The sequence below is a fragment of the Copadichromis virginalis genome, linkage group LG6 (genome assembly GCF_057382275.1).
Source record: "Copadichromis virginalis isolate Kocher_CV1m ecotype Utaka linkage group LG6, C_Virginalis_male_GT1.1, whole genome shotgun sequence".
NCBI classification, from domain to species: domain Eukaryota; kingdom Metazoa; phylum Chordata; class Actinopteri; order Cichliformes; family Cichlidae; genus Copadichromis; species Copadichromis virginalis.
The window spans coordinates 20547562-20567523 of NC_140623.1; the positions used below are offsets into that span (position 1 = coordinate 20547562).

The 19962-nt window shown below is 40.7% G+C and overlaps 1 protein-coding gene across 1 annotated transcript; it reads right to left on the bottom strand.

Annotated features, from left to right (window-relative positions):
• Positions 1-29: 29 nt before the first annotated feature.
• On the bottom strand, positions 30-11635 carry arhgef38 (Rho guanine nucleotide exchange factor (GEF) 38). The gene is made up of 14 exons (XM_085459150.1): positions 11254-11635; positions 7869-8053; positions 6622-6739; positions 6350-6497; positions 6215-6232; positions 5918-6117; positions 5580-5713; positions 5351-5455; positions 5140-5259; positions 4473-4841; positions 4238-4372; positions 2711-2912; positions 1448-1731; positions 30-656 (listed from the first exon to the last, which is right to left on the bottom strand). The coding sequence occupies exons 1-14, from the start codon at positions 11465-11467 to the stop codon at positions 474-476; spliced, it is 2415 nt and encodes an 804-aa protein (XP_085315276.1). The 5' UTR covers positions 11468-11635; the 3' UTR covers positions 30-473.
• Positions 11636-19962: the final 8327 nt, after the last annotated feature.

Consider the following 19962-nt stretch of genomic DNA (forward strand, 5'->3'; position numbering starts at 1 on the left):
GGAGAATGGAGAATAAACCAGAACAGCAATAACCACAGAGGCAGTTTTTATTCATAACGTTATCAACGACTTTGAACGTATTTCTTCATTTCAGGGCAAACGGTGAATAAAACTTCATATAAATCATTTCACATAAAACATATACTCTATCTATAAATCACGTCATATATTTTTATATATAAAAATGTACTTCATTAATAAATCACTTCATTATTCATATGAACTCGACAACACTGAAGTATAAAAAGTGCTCAGCACAGTGCCCTGTGCTTTTATAATTCTCCACATTCATCACAGATCACTGGTCAAGCTCCATTAGTGAGCTCTCTTGTTATCTTCTGAAGGCCAAGCAGGTTCAACATCAACACTATGGTATGATAATAATATCTGTTGGGATGCTCGCCAAGCAGAAATGTAGCTTGGTTCAATTACATTTTGTTAAAACGGTAAACTGATGCTCAGAATTGGGTGTTTTAGGCGTAGGACATCCTGCCGAGGTAGTTGGCCGGGACGTATCCTTTTTGTCCGTTAGCCTCAGCCAACCACCACTCCTTGTTACCTCCCAGGTCACAGAATTGAAGGATGCGAACGTGCTGGTGCTCCTGCAGGGTCAGTTCCTGTTCGCATCGGGCTTGAAATGCATACACGGCGTAATACTGTGGAAACAGACCCAGTTTAGGTGTGAGCAAAGGCAGATGCAATTATCGCTTTTAAAATGTGTTAAAAGCAAAAAGCTAAGATTCAATCCAAAAACCTAAAACAAAAGGCATCATGAAGGAATATGTAGGCACTCCTGTTAATCCAGAAGGTGGCAGTGTTAAGCTTCCTGGCAAAACACAGCAGTAACACCAATACTGATTCTCACTCGCTGCGATCCATTAACCTATGTCAGTTTTTATTTATAATCTTTTATGTATTTCAAGACCTTTTAACTCGATGATGATCAGAGATGTATTTCAGTCAAAGGCCCCAAGGACGAACCCTACGAGTGCTGCTGAGTGACAGCAATCTCACCATGTAATGCTATTTTAAAAACAATTAAATTTAATGTCAGCAGACAGGGTGAAGCCATTAGACGTGATTTTAGAGTGACTCATCTTCTGCTGATCGAGTCTATATACCTGCGGTCCTCGTTTACCTACGCGCTGCAATAACCCATAATTCACAGCTGTGGCTCGTGTAAACCATTAGTTATTATTGGCTGAGCCTTTTTTTTTTTTTTTTTTTTTAAATCAGTTTTTTTAAGGTCTATGTGATGTGTGTTTTGTTGTTGTTGTTGTTTTATTTCTGACCTTGAATTTCAGTCTTCTTTTTTTTTTCTAACTTCAGTGTATACAGCTACTCTGACCTTAACTGTTAGGTTATCCTCTATGGAGCTAAGTAGTGCGATATGTTAATATGACACTGTGAGAGCAGTACTGATCAGCTGGCAGACCACCACACACACCTGCTGAGCCTCCGAGTCCACTGTGTCCTCCGTGTCCTCAGTGCTCTCCAGCTCCCCCTGCAGGCCCGAGAGAATTGAGCAACTGTCAGTGGCGCTGAGCTTGAAGCTGCGCAGGCTGCTGCTGCCGCTTCCTGACACGAACAGACTCAGGTCATCAAAGTCCTCATCCACCGTAGCAGGTGGCTGCTGCTGGGGCTGCTCTTTGGCCATCTGGCCTGCCCGCTGCGAGTCCCTCAGAGGGTTGTACTGCTTCAGGAAGGTGGAGTAGACATAGCCTTGCATACCTGACAAGGGACACAGAGATAGTTTGTCAGGTTCACTAAAATTAAGCTTTTTTTTTTTTTAAGCTTTATTTAAAAAAAAAAAAAAAAAAAGCTTAATCTCTCTTTATATGTAGCCCTGCAGATTATTATGGATGTTATAGAAAAATATCAATATGGCATCTTCTGCCAGAAACGTAATCTTTTAAAGCCACTGTTATTTTTTTCATTTGTCTTTCATTCATATTTTTTGATTGGCACAAGAAAATAATCCATTCAAATCACAATGGGATCAAAGCAGCAATCTTAGAGATGTATGACAGTGAGTGTTAAGGGGCTTCATCCAGAGGCCACAGAGCACTTGCTTACACAAGTCTCGAATCCAGTTCCAGTGAGTTACTGAAGAGTGTGTAAATATGAGGCCCGCATATTCATAGTGTTGATATCAACAGAAGGAAGAACAACAACTTCCTGGGAATGCTTGTTATCCCTGTGAAGAATGTACTTTACGCCAAGAAACATACACACACTATTTTTTTTCTAGTGTTCTTAAAAAAGAACTTGTTATTTCAGAGTACAAAGATGAGCACCAGTGATATCTCTTCATCCTTGTCTCTGAATCCCCAGGGGAAAAGTCTTTGTACTCTAAGTAACACTGCATACAACTGCGTACAGCAGTTTGTTCCAAGCAAGATGCTGGGATCTCAGGTGCCTCTATGAGACGCAAAGCAGAGATAGAGACAAGCTATGGAGCCGGCATTGTTGTGAGGCAACGATCTCCAGAGGCAACCAGCAACCATGACAGCACAGGAGCTCCTGGGACAAATTCTCATCTGCTGACTTATCAAGGCCAGAAAGTAAAGTTTGGTGTGAGTGTTTTCACAGAGAAAAATGCATTAGATAAAACCTGTGGCACCCATACTTGCAGATGATCCAGTGTGATAACTTAATCCACGGTGTGTGTCTTACTAACAGTACTACACGTGCACACACACACACTTGCCTCCAGTGTGTGCCAGCCAGCGGCTGCTGCTGCCCATCGGATCTGTGTCCTCAATCAGAGCTACCAGCTCTCCCTCCAGCAGGCTCAGGTCCTGCTCCTGGCAGCCATTGCACTTCCTCTTCAACTGGTACAGTCGGTTCACTGGGTATTCTGCCAGCAGCCAGGCACGCTGTTCCTCGGTCTGATGCTGCACCTCCGGCACCTGAAGGACAGCACAACACGAAGTGTTGCCGTAAATATTTGAAGCGGGTATGTGGTGTGCAGGTTTACGTAGGAGTGTTAGGTAACAGTACACAAGGGTAATCTAGGGAGGGTGAATGGTAATATGATCCTGGAGCTAGGACGTTCAAACACATCTATTCACGTGCTCAAGAAAAAGAGCCTTCTAATATAGGTGCAGATGTTTTAGTGTATATGCGTATGCAGACCAATGAGCATGCCAATATACAGTACTGTGCAAAAGTCTTGAGCCTCCACAGTGTTTTACTGATGGCTGTATCTCTCTCATGACCTCCTCTGTACGTATTGTAAAATTTGGATACTTCCCCCAATAAGACTAACTGTTACAGATTTTCAGCCCAATTCTTATGTAATTTAGAATACCTCAGCCTTTTTTCCCTGTTTCCCTTCTGTAAGAATGGCTTCTTGGCATCCATTTCTTAAGGACATGACTTTCACTGACTTCGTTTTTTAGTCCTGTCACTTCTTCTATTGTATTCTATTTGTTTAATTTCCTCAAGTTTTTGGGGATACAGTGCACACCATCCCAAGATATGCCAAGTTTTGGGCTAATAGTTTTTGGAAATCACCTTGTTGGTGCAAAAATACCATTTTATGCCTGTAAAACTGTGCTACATTTGACAATTTCATAGAGTTGGCTAAAGAAATGGGAACTAATGATGTGTTTTTGTGAAAGGCTGCTAATAAAAAAGTGCTCCCAAGCCCCATTTAGATCTGGTAACAGACACAACGCTGGTGCATCCTTTTACTTGTTTTGTTTTTTATGCTTGAATGACGCAAAGTTCAGTCTTTGCTGAGTAAACATGCAAAAAATAAAAGATCAGGTACAAGAACTACACTCAAATTGAAATAGCAGGGAAAAAGCAGCCAATGCCCAAAGAAAAACTTTGAAAGACCGTAAGAAGCCTGGAGAACTTTTGCTCAAGAGCACTTTAAAAAGAAGAAAGTCTGGTCTTCTGAAGCAAATTATAGAGAAATGATGGTTGAGTCAACACACTTACACAATCCTGCAAATGAGACTGATGCCTATCTCCTGAATCAAGTACTTAGCTTCATCATAGCCTGGGATCTGTGATGCGTATAACTGAGCATTTATGCCTTGCGACTGATTTTGTCAGAGTTTGGAAAAACAAAGGTCTTTTTGAATTTTCTCAAAACTGAAGACTATGGCACATTTGTTTTAACCTGTGATCAGTGACGAATGGAAAAATCCTCAGACCAGAGGTTTTAAAATCACACACTTGAGGCTTTACGTAAAGGTGAGATTAGTCTGTTCAGCTTTCTTACCGCAGTTTTCCTGTCTCGTTTTTCAAAGCTGACTTTTCGCTCCATTAACTTCTGTGCATTGTCCTTGACAAAAGTCAGATTATTCAGCTCATCCATGATGCTGTTCTGGACCTCAGCAATGTTTGACAGCGGAGGCTGAAAAGGCAAACATAACACAGGTTAGCTTTATTGTTCTTTTATTTTTTAAAAAACCTTTAAAGTCTTCCAAATGGGATATTTGTAGATGTATCCTTACTGGTAGCTGGTGCACTGATGGAGCACCCATCAGTGCATTATTCATCAGCCCTCTAAGTAGCGCCACTAGAAACACCACACTGTTAGTCAGGATAGTGTATGCAGCTGTGTTGAACCTCTGCAGTTCTTCCACTAGCAAAGCATTGAGAGCTTCGTAGTCTCTCTTGGCTGGACCTGGTGGGTCTTCTGATGCCGGTGAAAGAGAGGAAGAAGTGGTGGAAGAAGAGGATGAAAAAGAGGAAGAGCGCTCCAGGCGACTGCAGTAATCTAGTAATTTGTCATAGCGTTTTTGGATGAGCTTCTGAGGGGCTGTGAACATGCCGTGCAGAGAGGAGAGGGGGGTGAGCACCAAGTGCTCCAAATTGTCTCTCTGGGGGAAAAACATGGCAAAAGGAAAGAAATGAAGATTAGTTTGTGTAGCTCATAACATACTTATTTAATTTGTACATATAAACAGTTTTGTTTTGTGAGCATCTCCTTAAAAATAAAAAGAGAGAGATCTTTTTGCAAAATCTTTTTCTATGACGCATCTTTGAGGCCCAGCAGTTTTCTCAAAGTGGAGATGAAGAGTGTACTTTGACACTGGCACAGAATATCATGCAGTGATACAAATATAAAAGCAAACTGGAAACATTTTTGCACTGAAGGACAACAAATAGCACACTTACAAAGACCTTATAGGGATCGTAGCCATTGTCGTGGACCAAACCATTGCCATCATTTTTGTTTGAATCCTTGACTATGTTCTTCACATCCTGCACACTCTGAACAGCTACAGACACCATCTCCTGCAGGAAACATGGAAAAACAAACCTTAAAATAAGCCAAATTATATATTATGCATATTTTGCAAAAGAAAATGGTCAAACATGTACTTACCTGAGTGTACTGCAGGTAACATTGAACGTTTTTGACCAGTTGCCTCGCAGCTTTCTCTAAACTCCTGAAAAGCTTCTCCTCTCTGTCAAACACTTCATCTCTCACCTACGGAAATAACACATCACTTACACATAAACATACTAATAGCCAATTATTCCTCTGTATAGCTCATATTAGCTATAAAGAGTGGAGAATGAACTGGAAAAAGTTTGCTGTCACTTTGTTTTACCTGTGTATCAGCACCCGCGAGGATTTTGAGATAACCGGCAAACCTGTCTCCCTTCTTCCTGATGGAGTGGATGTTAAACTTGTTTAATTTTCCCCTCAGTGTGCCGTCATCCTCCAACCTCTTGTACTTCATAACTGAGAATCAACAAAAAGCCGGGGAACAGGTCTGATCAGATTTGGTATGGATATATTTGGTATGGATCGTGTATAAAACACACATACCGGTACACAAAATAAATTTGCAGTTTTGCTAAAGCCGTTCATATAGATGCATTTTTTTACAAACACACATTATGAATAAAAATTGCCTCACGTATGTCAGTGTGAATGAAATCTCACCTATGTCCTTGCGTCTTTTGAATTCATTGATGTTAATATTTATGATCTTGGCAGCTGTGAATGCCTCCTGCGTCGGCTGATAGTCGGTGTGGTCTTCAGGCGTGGCGTGCCACAGCTCCCCAAGAAGCAATGGGTACTTCATGATCCTCTGAACGGGTTTGATGAGCAGTGAACCCATATCCAACAAATTAGGTTTCCCTCTGTGCAAATGTGCATAATAGCCAATAATCAGCTATCAAAGCTAAAGTAATAACAAAAAATACATAGTGCAAAAATTTTGCCAGTAACTACACTTACTCTTTATCATAGATTTTCCTGAAAGGAAAAGAAAGAAGATTACAAACAGAAAAGGATAATTTTTGGAATACATAATAATAAACATAAAAAAAATAATAAAGGTGAAAATCATTTAGAGAAAGTGGCTTAACTTACTTCAGTGCTAATACACATGTGGTAAAATGTTGCTTGATTTCTTCATCTTTCTCATAGGATTTGAGGGATGCGTTAGCCTCATCATGATGGTAACAGTAAATCTTATATACATCTTCTAAAGCTGCCTTTGCCTGGATAAATACGTCTCCTTTAAATTAAAATGGGAGACAACATGTTTCATTTACTACTGATGTGACCAGCAACAATCGCCAAAGACAAAACTGCTTCAGTCAGACAGCTTGTCAGTCACTCAGAAACTAGACTAGCGTTACCTATGACAACGGCTTCTGGATCAGGGTCAGCCATGGCCTCGTGCAGTCTGTGAAGGAGTGCTGCAGAGACCTCACACACCGTCTCCATGTTGGTGAACAGTCGATCCACATCCACAACCTGCAACCCAGCAGACTCAAAATGTACAAGTGCATTTTCTACCCACACGTCAGTTAAACTGAGTATTGTTAAACCAAAGGTTGATGTTATTTAAATGACCAGGCTTTGCTTTGTTTTGACATTTAAGCAGAGATTCATGACCTTCTATCAAATGCTCAGCGTATAGTTTAAGAATTTGAACTGAGGTTTACATTGGCACTGATTTTCATTGTTGTTGTCGCATACACCAGACAGGTTTTTTGGTATACCTTGCTAATATCCCCTTTAGCCTTAATAATGTGTTTTATTCTTTTTGGCGTAGATTCTACAAGGTGCTGGAAACATTCATAATGACATGATCATAAGATGGATGCACTGTTGTCATAAATTGGTAGACACTGAGGTAGGTTGTGGTGTTTAAACAATGCTCAACTGGTAGTAAGGAGCCCAAAGTGAGCCAAAGTATTTCCCCCACACTGATATCACAACCACCAACCTGAACCACTGAAACAATGCAGGATATATCCATGCTTTCATGTTATTTACACCTAATTCTTACTCTATCATCTGAATATCGCAGCAGAAATTGACACTCATTTCGTCTATTGAAAATTGTTTTAGTTGACACCCAGTGTGGTCTTCTGATGCTGCAGCCCATTTGCTCTAAGGTTGAATGCGCTGTGCATTCAGAGATGCTCTTCTTGGTTGTAATGAGTGGTTATGTGAGTTATCGATGCGTTCCAGTCAGCTGAGAGCAGACTGGCCATTCTCTGGCCATGTTATTTACTCAAAACTGCTGTTCACTGAAAATATTTTGTTTTTGGGACAAGTCTAAGTTAACCCTAGAGATGGTTGTGTGGGGAAATCCCAATAGATCAGCAGTTTTTGAATTACTCAGACCAGGCCTGCTACTGGCACCAACAACCATGCCACAATCAAAGTCTCTTAAATCACTTTTCTTCTCTATTCTGATTCTCCATATCTCATGTCTAAACACACTGAATTCCTGCCATTTGATTGGCTGATTAGCTATATGCCCGAGCAAGGACTTAAACAGGTGTGCCTAACAAAGCGGCCAATGAGCGTATATGGATATCTGTCAGCGGTAAGGTTACAAGAGATTTTAGTGAGGATCGTGAAAAGCACCTACCATGAGATTTCGCAGAGGCTGCACCACTTCTCTAATGCACAGCTCCAGGTCAGTGAGGAAGTCCTTTTCAGTCTGAACAAGTTCCTGAATGACTTTTGCCCTGCGCTTCATCTTCCTCGCACGCAACTCCTCTGGGTCAACGGCCGGAGATGGGATTGGGGACAGACCACGTGGTGTCATTTTCTCTAAAAGTAAAAGACAGTCAAACGTTAAAATTTCGGAAAGGTTTTTATTTGACATCACAATCGTAGCATCTGTCCTAATGAGTCACACAGATTATACAACATTAATGAGCTAATTTTATATGTTTTCTACCATTTTAAGCCATCTATGTGACATTTTCTAAAATCTGGGTAAATACCCTGGCGCCATAAGCTGTGCGATGCTTTGAAAAAACTGTAACACATCCTCTTGATGCCTAAGCAGCATTCTTTATTTCACAGTGATCTAATTATTTTGACTTGAATGCCAAGAGACTTCACTTAACATGCCAGTCAGGCTGACTTCTGCTTCTTTTTTTAACTGCTCTGCTGCCTAATCAGTCTGTGGCTGCTCTGTGCTTTGCATGGCAGGCAGGAGTGTCTGCTCAGGGAAGAGGGATGCTTCCTTGCTGCCTAATCGACACCACACACTGCTTCCTCCTCTGCTGCGAGAGCACGATGAAAAGAGGGGGGGGAGAGACAGAAGGCTGCAAGACCTGTGTCAGGTTGCAAAACTAATCGTGCCACTGATGTAATCCTACAGCGTGCTCAGGCATTCCATCTGCTGCGTGTGTGTGTGTGTGTGGGGGGGGGGTGTAGTTATGAGTACACACGTACAAATACACCAACACACACATCAGCACTGATTCACATGTTTTTGATGAACAAACACACACACAGTCACGCATGCACATTTAAACAAATGTATTCCGTCAGCCTCAGGTTATGCATTACACACACAAGAGTAAACACTGCAAACTCTAAAAAGTTGAAGTTCATCTTAGTGTACAAATATTACCAAGAGCTTCTTGTATTTTGGGGGGGGGGGGCATCCAAGGAACCATTTGCAAAAGATGACTACATCTATATATCAGCAGCTTGAGTAACATGGCCATTGCCTGCTGGTGCAGACTGAAGATGACGAAACAGATGCCCTTTATTGAAGCTACGCAGAATGCATCTTGTGTTTCTGGCCGGTACTTGCTCTCTTATGAATGGGAGCAGTGTTCAGCATCGGTGAGTGACTCCAGAGATCTGCTGCGTACAGTTTCACCTTGCTTCCCAGCCTTGTGAAACTGTAAAATGAATCTGCAGTGGTTAGTCATGATTTATTTGACTGATTTTTTTGCCAATTCAACAAGAGCTTCACACAATTCCTTCAGTTATATTCCTTCAGTGACATAAGAGTCACTGAAGGAATATAATTAATTGGAATACAATGTTCTTCCTTCCTAAAATACTTTAAGTATTTTATAGTATTTTAGTATATTTTAACATGTGGTTAAAATGTGGTTGTCTTTGTGAAGGCTCTACTTGCACAGTAACTATACTGAAGCCACCTCACCTGGTCATTACATGGTATAGCATATACTATATATATATATATATTATAGTCATAAATAGATATTTTCCTGCCACTGTAAAAGGTTTTAATGTGTTAAATGAATCCCGGTTCCTTTCCAGAGCTTTGAACTGAACACGTCGTCTGTCTCATTCAAACTTGACCTTGAAAGGTTCCCTCCACAGAGTTTAAAAAAAAAAAACATGGATCAAGAATAGGCGGGACATTTCAACTTATCCTTCTGCCGGCATTATGTTTGGTGAGGTATGGTTACTAGGATCGGAGTTCTCATGAAAGCAAATACAGGGCGTTTTTAACTGCTCAGTCCAGTGAAAGGGATCCAATAGAGTGGACAGGAAAGAATGAAGGCCACAGTGTATCATGTATCACCATCAAGAAAAATGACATGACAGACTTATCCGCATAGCACAGGCCCCTGTGGCAATCAGTGGGAAGGAGAAATACTTTGGACACAATAAATTAAATTGTTTTTTAAATGCCTGAAGTTATTTGAAAGTTAGAAAACAGGCGAGAAAGACTTCAGAAACTACAAACAAATAGGTAGTTTTATCTGTTCCATTACTGTCCTGTGGCGTTTTTTGCTGGTAAATCATTGTTGGAAGTATTTTATTTAGTTGCGGTAAATAATTAGACATATTGATGTCATTGTTGCCATGGCTCTATGGCTTGACCAACCTGTCTGGCAAGCATATGAGAAGAGACTTTCTAGCAGCAAGTCATATGTTTCCTCTTTCAGTGAAGTCATCGTTCTGTCAATATTTGCATTGGTGTAAATATGTAATGCTGCTGGTTTCCCTGAGGGTGAAGTCAAAAGGCGTGGGTAAATAGTTTACTCAAAACATCACAGTGTTTTTTGTACAACTCAGCCTGCCATGATGCAGGTTCTGAAAGTAGAAAGTACAAAGGGATGAAGAGTGGTTATGTCTCATATAAACTTAACATCTTCTGAAAAGACAAAAGTGTGTGTGTGAAAGGTGTTGTTATCCACAAAACACCAAGATGGAACTAGGTTAGACTGCACTATTAGACAGTTATTTGAACCACGGTGCAGTCATGTTGTCATGTGATGAGCATTGTTCAATGAAAAAGAAGACAAAGAACAAGTGGCACAGGAAAGCCTACATACTTACCTAATCTTTCATATCAACCCCCTGCTGATGATTGATGTCATCGGCAGGGAGCATTCCCAGGCACTGACTGCACTTTAAGGACAGGGGAATCCAGTTTTACTTACTACTATGTGTTAGAATGAAAAGACTGTGTCAGCAGTAGTAATGAGGCAACACACAGCTGAATTGACAATTGTTTCTCACAGCTCATTTCCTATTGCAGCTGGCTTATGCCTCCCATGGTTTTTGGTTTAAATGCTACGGCCACTGTGATCAAAACTAAGACCCAACATTTTAAATAAAAAAAAAAAAAAGATCCAAAGTCCCCCCCATCGCACAACACTGGCCTTGTTTACAAGCTGGCCTGGAACAATTTTAAGCCACTCCTCTGTGCCTGAGTTTGGAGCACACTTTGCATATGTGGCTTCATCCCTGTGGGAGTATCGCCTGCTCAACACATATTAACACAACAGGTTCAGGGTGCAGAGCGGCCCACACTTTTGTGTGTGCGTATGTGTGTGTGATCACTATTTGCCCGAAAGCCATCGATGCTGCTCCTACAGCCCGTCTACATTCAGATCTATTTGTCTGAACTTCTCCCACACAGCATTTTATCACCATGTTTGAAATGCAGAGACTTTTCAGAAGGACAGTTGCGCGTATAAGTTGTTGCCATAGTTTTGATCCCTGAGGGACATCATTAGTTGCTGTACCTTTAAGTTTGGCGCTGTACTCTGTCTTGTCAGACTGACTCCTCCTCACCAGCGTCCCCAGGTTGATGTCACCTTTGTCCGTGTCATCAGCTACGATTGTGTCCGTCTTTCTCCTCTCCAGGTAACGCAGGAACACAGGCCGGTTCCTCCTTTTAATCACTTTCTCCTTTTCCTTTTCCTTCTCACTTCCACCGCCCTCCTTGGGATCCATCATGAGGCTTTGCTATTAGACTAAAATCAAAAAAAGGCAAGGAAAGAAAGAGACACAAGGAAACAGAGCGAAAAAAAATAAACAAACAAAAAAAAGAGCTAGAGCCTGGGAAGTACAACAGGTGTACTGTTCCCTGTGCACTGGCCGCCAGCTCTGCACAGGTAATGTAGCTCCTCCTTGTGTCTACCTGTCATTGGAGCTGTGTGGCCACACCTCTTTGCTGCTGTTCTGTGTTTCTGCCCTTAAGGCATTCAAATCCATCCCGGAAGAGAAAGTGATAAACTAGAATCTGTCTCTCCTTAAGGGTAAAGACAGAAAAATAATGGCTAGCTGAGGTCTTTTTAATGAGTTATCCTCGTCTAAGAGCCTTAGGGTTAGGTGTCATATGTTGATAAGGAATAATTCATACATGTGACCCCCGCCCCACACACACACACACACACTATAAATCACAAATTGAGTTTTATATTTTTGCAATAATGTGATACAGGTCCTAATACAACATTTTAAGGATTTTACATCTGTGTGCCCTTTAACCACAGCAAATAGGAAAGGTATTGACAAGTCAAGTTATACATTAACTAACTACTGTTACATGCAGGACGTGGATCAGTAGATAAATTTCACATGGGTTTTTAGAAACATACGTCAGCAACACATGCTTAGATGATCACAGTGTTCCTTGTGAAAACAGTGAGTGTGTTTCCTCCCCACTGAAGGAGAGACAATAGACTCCCATTGTCTGTTTGTTTAAAACACCTATTCATCTTTTATTGACACAGACCTGTTTGACATCTTCTAAAGCATGCGTTCATAATCCTGATGAGAAATTGACAACAGTGTGTTTTTTGTAAGTGTCTGATATTATTCATCAGCAGAAAAATCTATTTGAATGTTTGGAGGGGAAAGAGAGTCTGAGCGTGTTTAACCATTTTAATATCTAGCAAAAGAGAGTTTTCAGCCTGAGACTCTCTGATCTTCACTCCTCCACCAATCAGACAACTAGCCTCTGGCAGACATACTGCATTGTCAGCCTGGGACGACCATTCATTAATTCTTTGCTCCATTAACCCCAACATATCTCCTGATGTTAGAAGGAAGGCATGGATTTCTTCTTGTCAACAACCTGTTGGTTCTCTGGCTGTGCCTTCTACCTAGAAGTTAACCCTTTCTTCTTCCACAGCTGATGCTTGAGTGGACTTTTTAATTGCCCTGACATCCTATCTCCATGTTTCTGTCAGCCTCTGGCCAGCTTCCCTGCCAGGTGGAATACTTTGTTTCTAGTCATAGAGCCTACAGCTACTTTTCCATATTTCTCTTACTAATATGTTGCTCAATTCCACTAGACCGATGCATATTAATAAAAGCATGGAGACATGTAGACACATCTTCCTCATCTCCAGCAAAACTAACAATTGCTGTACATGCATACATAGTATTTAGTTCAGTTCAATTCAGGATTATTTATTGTATATAGCACCAAATCACAACCGCAATCTCCTCAATGTGTTTTATACTGTAAGTTAAAGACCCTACAATATTCTGGAGAAAATCCCAACCATAAAGCGACACCCTGTGAGCGAACACTTTGGAATTTCCCATACATATTTTCCTTATTTGAATACACCCATGCATATGCATGCACACACACATTTTTTTCTAGGAAGGTTGGGCGGTGCTTTGGTGAGACATCACATCCAAATAAGATACCCTACCACGAACTGATATAATGTGAGTTAACTCAGATAAAACTATTTCCATAATCCTGGGTTGCAGACAGCAAAAAATGTGATCTGCTTGGGCCTACAAAACACAGAAAGACTCACTGTACTCTTATTTTTTTCTTTTTTTTAACGCTCTGGTATTTTGTTGGGATCTTTCTGTTGAAAGGTGATATATAAATAACACATTCCTTACTTACTACAACATTGCAAATACGAGATTGGACCCACTTTTTCCCTCATACCTGACTTTATTGTGACACAGATTTGACAAGTTTATGCAGATGAGCCAGCTGGTCTTCCATGATGACAATATCCCGTTCCACCACATTCCAAAAGTGTGCTAATGAATTGAGATCTTGTGACTATAGAAGCCATTTGAGTACGGTGAACTCAGTAACATGTTCAACTAGTCTGGGTTGATTTGATCTTTGTGACACTGCATCTTATCATGCTGGAAGATGGGTACACTGTGGACATAAAAGTACAGAAATGGCCAGCAGCAGTACTCAGGTAAGCTGTGGCTTTAAACGACACTCAGTTGGTGGCAAATGCTATGCCCAAAGTGTGTCTTGAAAATATCCCCCACACCATTACACCGCCAACAAAAACCTGAACCACTCATACAAGCAAAGATGGGCTATTTGGCATTTATGTTGTCTACACTTGATTTCTTCTGTAACATTTGGTAGGGTCAGAATTTAGACTCATCAGACCAGGAAACATTTTTTTCTCAATCATCTGTTTTCCGATTTTGGTGTGCTTGTTCAATTCTACCATCACTCCTGTTCTTAGTTGATAGGATGGGAACCCAGTGTAGTTCTGCTGCTGTAGCACACGAGGTTCAACGTCTTGTGCATACACTAGCTGTAACAAGTGATGACTATTTGAGTTATTGCTGCCTTGAGCTCAAAGCATTCTTCTCTGACCTCTGGCATCAACAAGACATTTTTGCCACTGGATATTTTCTCTTTTTTTAGACTAGTTTCTAAAAACCTAGAGATGATTTTCTGGGAAAATCACAGTAGATCAGTAGTTTCTGAAATATTCAGACCAGCCCATCTGGCACCAACAACAATGCCACGTTCAAAGTCACTTAAATCACCTTTCTTCCTCATTCTGATACTCAGTTTTAACTTCAACTGGTCACCTTGATGATATCTGCACACCTAAATACATTTAGTTGCTGCCATTGAGTTAGCAGATTAAATATTTGCATTAATTAAGAACTGAATAGGTGTACCTAATGAAGTGGCTGGTAAGTGTATACATGTGCTTTACAAGACTAACAATAAAACTCTGTCTTGTGTGAAATGATGAACACCAGAATCTTTTGTACTCAGTAATGTTGTCAGTAAATTAATACTAAATAAACTCAATCTGTCTACCTCAATTTGATATATAATTGTATTATACTTCATTGTCTGTTTTTTTTTATTATTATTATTTTTAACTAAACCTTGTTTCACTGATATCAGTTTCAGATACATCTGTCTTACGCACCCTGGCTTACAAATATGACCTAGCAAATGATCCAATGAAATGATCTAGCAAAGTCAAATGTCAAGTGTTAAACACAAATGATTTCCCAGTGGTTTCCATTGGGATAAAGGCAAACCCTGTTCAGTGTTTTTCATAACCCCTTATACTTAGACCTGTGAACATTGGGTGACTCACAAAAATTATTTCCTTCTCTGTCAAACAGAGAAAGAAGCACAGGGCTGAACGTAGTCAAACACACATCAGAGCACAGAGTCTTATGTAACCAAGCGGACTTGATAAAGTAAACCATATCAAACACTGTAAACAAATGTCCAAGTGTGTAAACAAAGTTATCGTCTGTAAGCTGAACTGCTTCGCTCTAAGGAGCTGGTGTGACATTTTGTCATTTAAAGGTGTGGCTTTGTTTGATTTCATTAAGAGAGTTTACATTTGCAAGGGAATTTAGACTTATGGGAAAATCTGTGGCCTAAAAACACAGCTGTTATTTTTATCATCCATCCATCCATCCATCCATCCATCCATCTTTCCACTTGTTCAGGGTCCGATTGGGGGTGGCGACAATATCAAAGACATGAACCAGCTTTTATGGCTCCTCATAAGCTATGCTTGTTTGTTTGAACAGAGGCCGACCTATAGAGCCATAAAAGAAACACATCAAGGGGAATGGGATCATTGTTTGTTCAAGGCACAATGGATACATACAGACTTTGATCTCATGATGTTGAAATTATCAACATGAAATCCACAATATCCCTGACAGCTATAGTATTTTTTTTTATTCGCTGGGAAAAACGTGCAATCACACAAGGACATAGGGTGTCCATGACCAGAATGCTTTGAGCTCAAGGCAACAGTAACTCAAATAATCACCACTTGTTACAGCTAGTGTATGCACAAGACGTTGAACCTCGTGTGCTACAGCAGCAGAACTACACTGGGTTCCCATCCTATCAACTAAGAACAGGAGTGATGGTAGAACTGAACAAGCACACCAAAATCGGATGATTGAAAAAAAAATGTTTCCTGGTCTGATGAGTCTCGATGTCAGGGACCAAGCAGTAAAGCATAAAGGACACAGGTGTTTAATTCAAAAAAGAGGGGGTTTTATTAGTGATGTGACGTTCTGTATCGAGGCTTCAAAGCTTGTGTCGAGTAATGGAGGGGGCGTTTCCGCGATGCGCGTAACGAGGCTTGCTTCATTTATGGGAGGAGCTGAAAATGATGACGTCCGAAGCCTCGCTGTCCGGCTGTACCACGTGACTGGTTCAGGAAGTGGTTCGAACTTTGCCGCGAGCTATGACAGCGATATAAACCCCTCAGACTTCATTCAAAATGTGGGTGTTTGATGGAGAGTTGCGGTTAGTGAGAGTTTGGAGGTTTATGAGAGTGAGGAGAGAAAGTCAGGAGAGAAGGGAGCCAGCTAAGAAGAGGAGGATGTCCTCCCCTGTGTGGGAACATTTTGATCTTATTCCTCCCAACAAGGTATGTAAATTTCTACAGAAGATGTATTTTCATAATACTGATGGTGCAATATAATTTGTGTTAAGCTGTCTTTACTTTTGTACAAGGTGAAGTGTTTGCTATGTGCCAGGGAGCTGGGATATAACAACAACACCTCATCCATGCTTAGGCACTACAGAGCTTTGCATGAGAATAAGGGGAACACCGATTGTGGAGCAAGACCAGGTGAGCCATCAAATGCAATGATAATACAGCATGCAGTAATGTTACTAAATGATATAACAATATTATACAACTGTAATAAGTTACGTGTGTGATATTTATATTTGTGCTTTGTCTTTATTGTCTTTCCTCAGGAGAACAATCTCCAATAGATGAAGACCTGGTTAGCATGGTGATTGAGGACTCCCAGCTATTTAGCATTGTGGAGGACAAAGGATTCAAAAGATTTGTTAAATCATTCAATCCTAGCTATGTTCTCCCCACTAAAAAGGTCATAAAAGCAGTGAAAATTTAGTTTTTACAGAAAAAAATGTGAACAGGCAGGACTGAGGCCTCAGTCTGTAGCTGTCCGTATTTCAACGTTACAAAAGCACAACCACTGTCCACACCCCAACCACACCTCACCTCACAGTAAATGATCATTTCCATTTTAAGCATTTCCAAATAATCATTTCCCATACTGCCAGTATAAATATACACAGTATACTGCCATCACTACAATATACATGTTTTACACACTCCTTTTGTTGTTGACATTTACAGGCTGTGTGCAAAATGCCACACTTTTCAAATTCATGCCAACTAATATTTTTACGTCCAGTAGATGTCCTACTAGAGCAAATGAAGCTTCAAGAAGCTTTGTGCTGGGGTGAACCAATTGGATGAAAAGCTTCAGTGCTTCATGAAGCTTCATCTGCCCATCACTAGGTTTTATTGACCCAAAAGTATAAAAAGATATTTTAACAAAGCCAAAACTTAAACAGGGAGACCAATAAAAGAGGTCAACTCAATAGACTAAACTCAAGATAACAATTAACAACACTTCAACCCAAACATAAGACAAGCTAACCTGCTGAAATGACACATGGGGGAACTTAAATACTGGTTTAGCTAAACCAAATGACACACACAGGGGAAAACAAAATGGCTGCCATATAACCAACTAATACAAAACAATTAAACAAACTTGAAACACCCCCCAAGGCAATGAAGCATGTGGTTCTATCCAATTAGGCTGTCAGTGGTACTTCAGCTCTCCCAGCCCTTTGCCACACCTTTTGCCAGACAGGAGGAGAAGCCAAACCCCAGGTAACTCAAAGAAAGATGTATTAATATAACATAAAACAGAACTTTGAGCTTGCAGTGTTAATATGTGTGCACGCCATATAAACATTGGAAGGTGTCATAGAAAAATAAATTTCATAAAGAAACTATATTGAACAATAAGTAGAATATATTAAAGTAGTGACTGTAAATTAAACTTACCATGTGTGGCATGCCATCACACTCGATTTCTGCTGTAACATTTGGTAGGGTCAGAATTTAGTGTAGACAACATAAATGCCAAATAGCCCATCTTTGCTTGTATGAGTGGTTCAGGTTTTTGTTGGCTGTGTAATGGTGTGGGGGATATTTTCAAGACACACTTTGGGCCTAGCATTTGCCACCAACTGAGTTTAAACCCACAGCTTACCTGAGTACTGTTGCTTGCCATTTCTGTACTTTTATGTCCACAGTGTACCCATCTTCTGAAGGCTGCTTCCAGCCCGATAAGACGCAGTGTCACAAAGATCGAATCAGCTCAGGCTGGTTGAACATGTTACTGAGTTCACCGTAGTCTAACGCGTTACAGTAACTACGTTATTATTGTGGTAACGAGCACGGTAACTAGTTATGCCAAAATCAGGAACGCGTTAATCGTTACTGGGATTTAGATCGGGTCGTTATTCGTTACTTCGTGTGGTGGCTGTCGCGGAGCTTCCACAGATTCAGTAACATTAGCAAGTGGTGGAGGCCAGCAGGTGGATGAGAGAAAGGGGAGGCAGGAGGAGGAGAGACCGAGTGTCAGGTGAACTGAACTTCAGGTAAGAAGTTATGACCTGCAGTCTATCTGGGTCAGATATGAACCAAGTTTAGGTGGAGTTTATTTTCGTTATGCTGACTTTTTCCGTACTGCGTGGTAGCTAGCATGACGGAGTTTCTATACAGCTGGGTGGGTGCTATAATGTTACTGATGTTGAACTTTATTTTGTTCATAAGGTTAATTATTAGAGTTGCCAACCGTCCAGTAAAAAACAGAATCGTCTCGTATTCGGAGAAAATATTACAGGTTTCGTATTGAGGTGAAAAGGAACACAGTTTGTCCGGTACTTCAGCTACAATGAAAAAGACACAAAGCTGGAGTTATTCTGTGTTTACGCTGCACAGCTGCCTCTTCTTCTCTCATCCTCTTACCCTCCCTCTCCTGTTTCTACTTCAATCATTAAACTGATCAATGATCAGCTGATCTGCTCTCTTGCTTGTTTATCGCCCACTTTGCGCCAGAAACAGGAAATCAGCGGATGTCGCGTTAAACAACAGCAGCACGTTTAAGCTTGATCAGCTGTTGTTAGAATTTATTTAATATTAATTTCTAGTATCAGCTGATGTTTGCTGGAGCCACAGCCGTAAAAGCTGCTGGTCATGATATGGTTTGGTTATCTGGTGAGAGGGAAACATGAAGATGAAACCAGGAGATGTCCTTACTGGATCATCAGAGCTGAACAGGTGATGGGGAAACAGGTTTACCTTTTAGGTGACATGAATGAGTTGAAGGGAAGTTATGAACTGTTTCTGAGAGACAAATAACACCAGGATCCTTTTTTAGGTAGCTGGCAGCTGGTAACTGTGCAGGGGCGGGTCTAGCAAAGTGTTGCCAGGGGGGCATGTAGGGCATTAACAGGGAGAGGGGGGCACAAAGAAATACTTTTCTTTCTTATTCTCATTTAAAATGTCTAGCTTTTAAAAAATAATTATCTGAATCTTACAACAAACGATTGATAGATTGATGCATATATACCATCAAAACAGTGTACATCACTGTCACAACAGTGTTTATTTTCATTCAAAGGCTTTATGATTTTTCCTATAATGGCGGGCTGGTCTCTAGTCAAAATGCCCGGGCTGATTTTTTGTCCCAAACCAGCCCTGTATGCAGCTCATCTGCAGTCTGGTGTTACCTACATCTTCCTATTCAGAAGGCAGAATTTCAGAGTTCTGAGTACAATCGAAAGCACCACGACTGCAGTTTTTGTGTTGGATGTAAAAAGCGCACATGACTCTGTGACGTAGGCTAGAACCATGGCAGCGGTCAATGATGGTCCAGGCATGGGATTTCTCTCGTGGAAATATGCACATTATTTTTTCCTTTCTATTGGTAGGTGGCACAGTGCACTTGTGGCAAGTAAGCAAGCTAGAAGACTGGCAAAGTTATGGAAGCAACACATTAACAAGAGAATTCTGAGTAAAACCAAATTTACTTTCCCTAGTAACTAGTTATTTGTAAGTAACGAGTAACTTGAAGTAACTGAGTACTTTTGATAGAAGTAACTAGTAATGTAACTAAGTTACTAATTTAAAGTAACTTACCCAACACCGCTCTATAGTCACAAGATCTCAATTTGCGTAAGGCAAAATCAGAGTTTGTAAAATTCCAGTGACCTTGTAAGTCAATATTTGGTATGGCCACCTTAACTCTTCAACAGAGCCTGAAGTCTCTTAGGCAGCTTCCTTGTCATTTCTTTAAGTTGTTTTTGGGAATTGTTCTTCAGG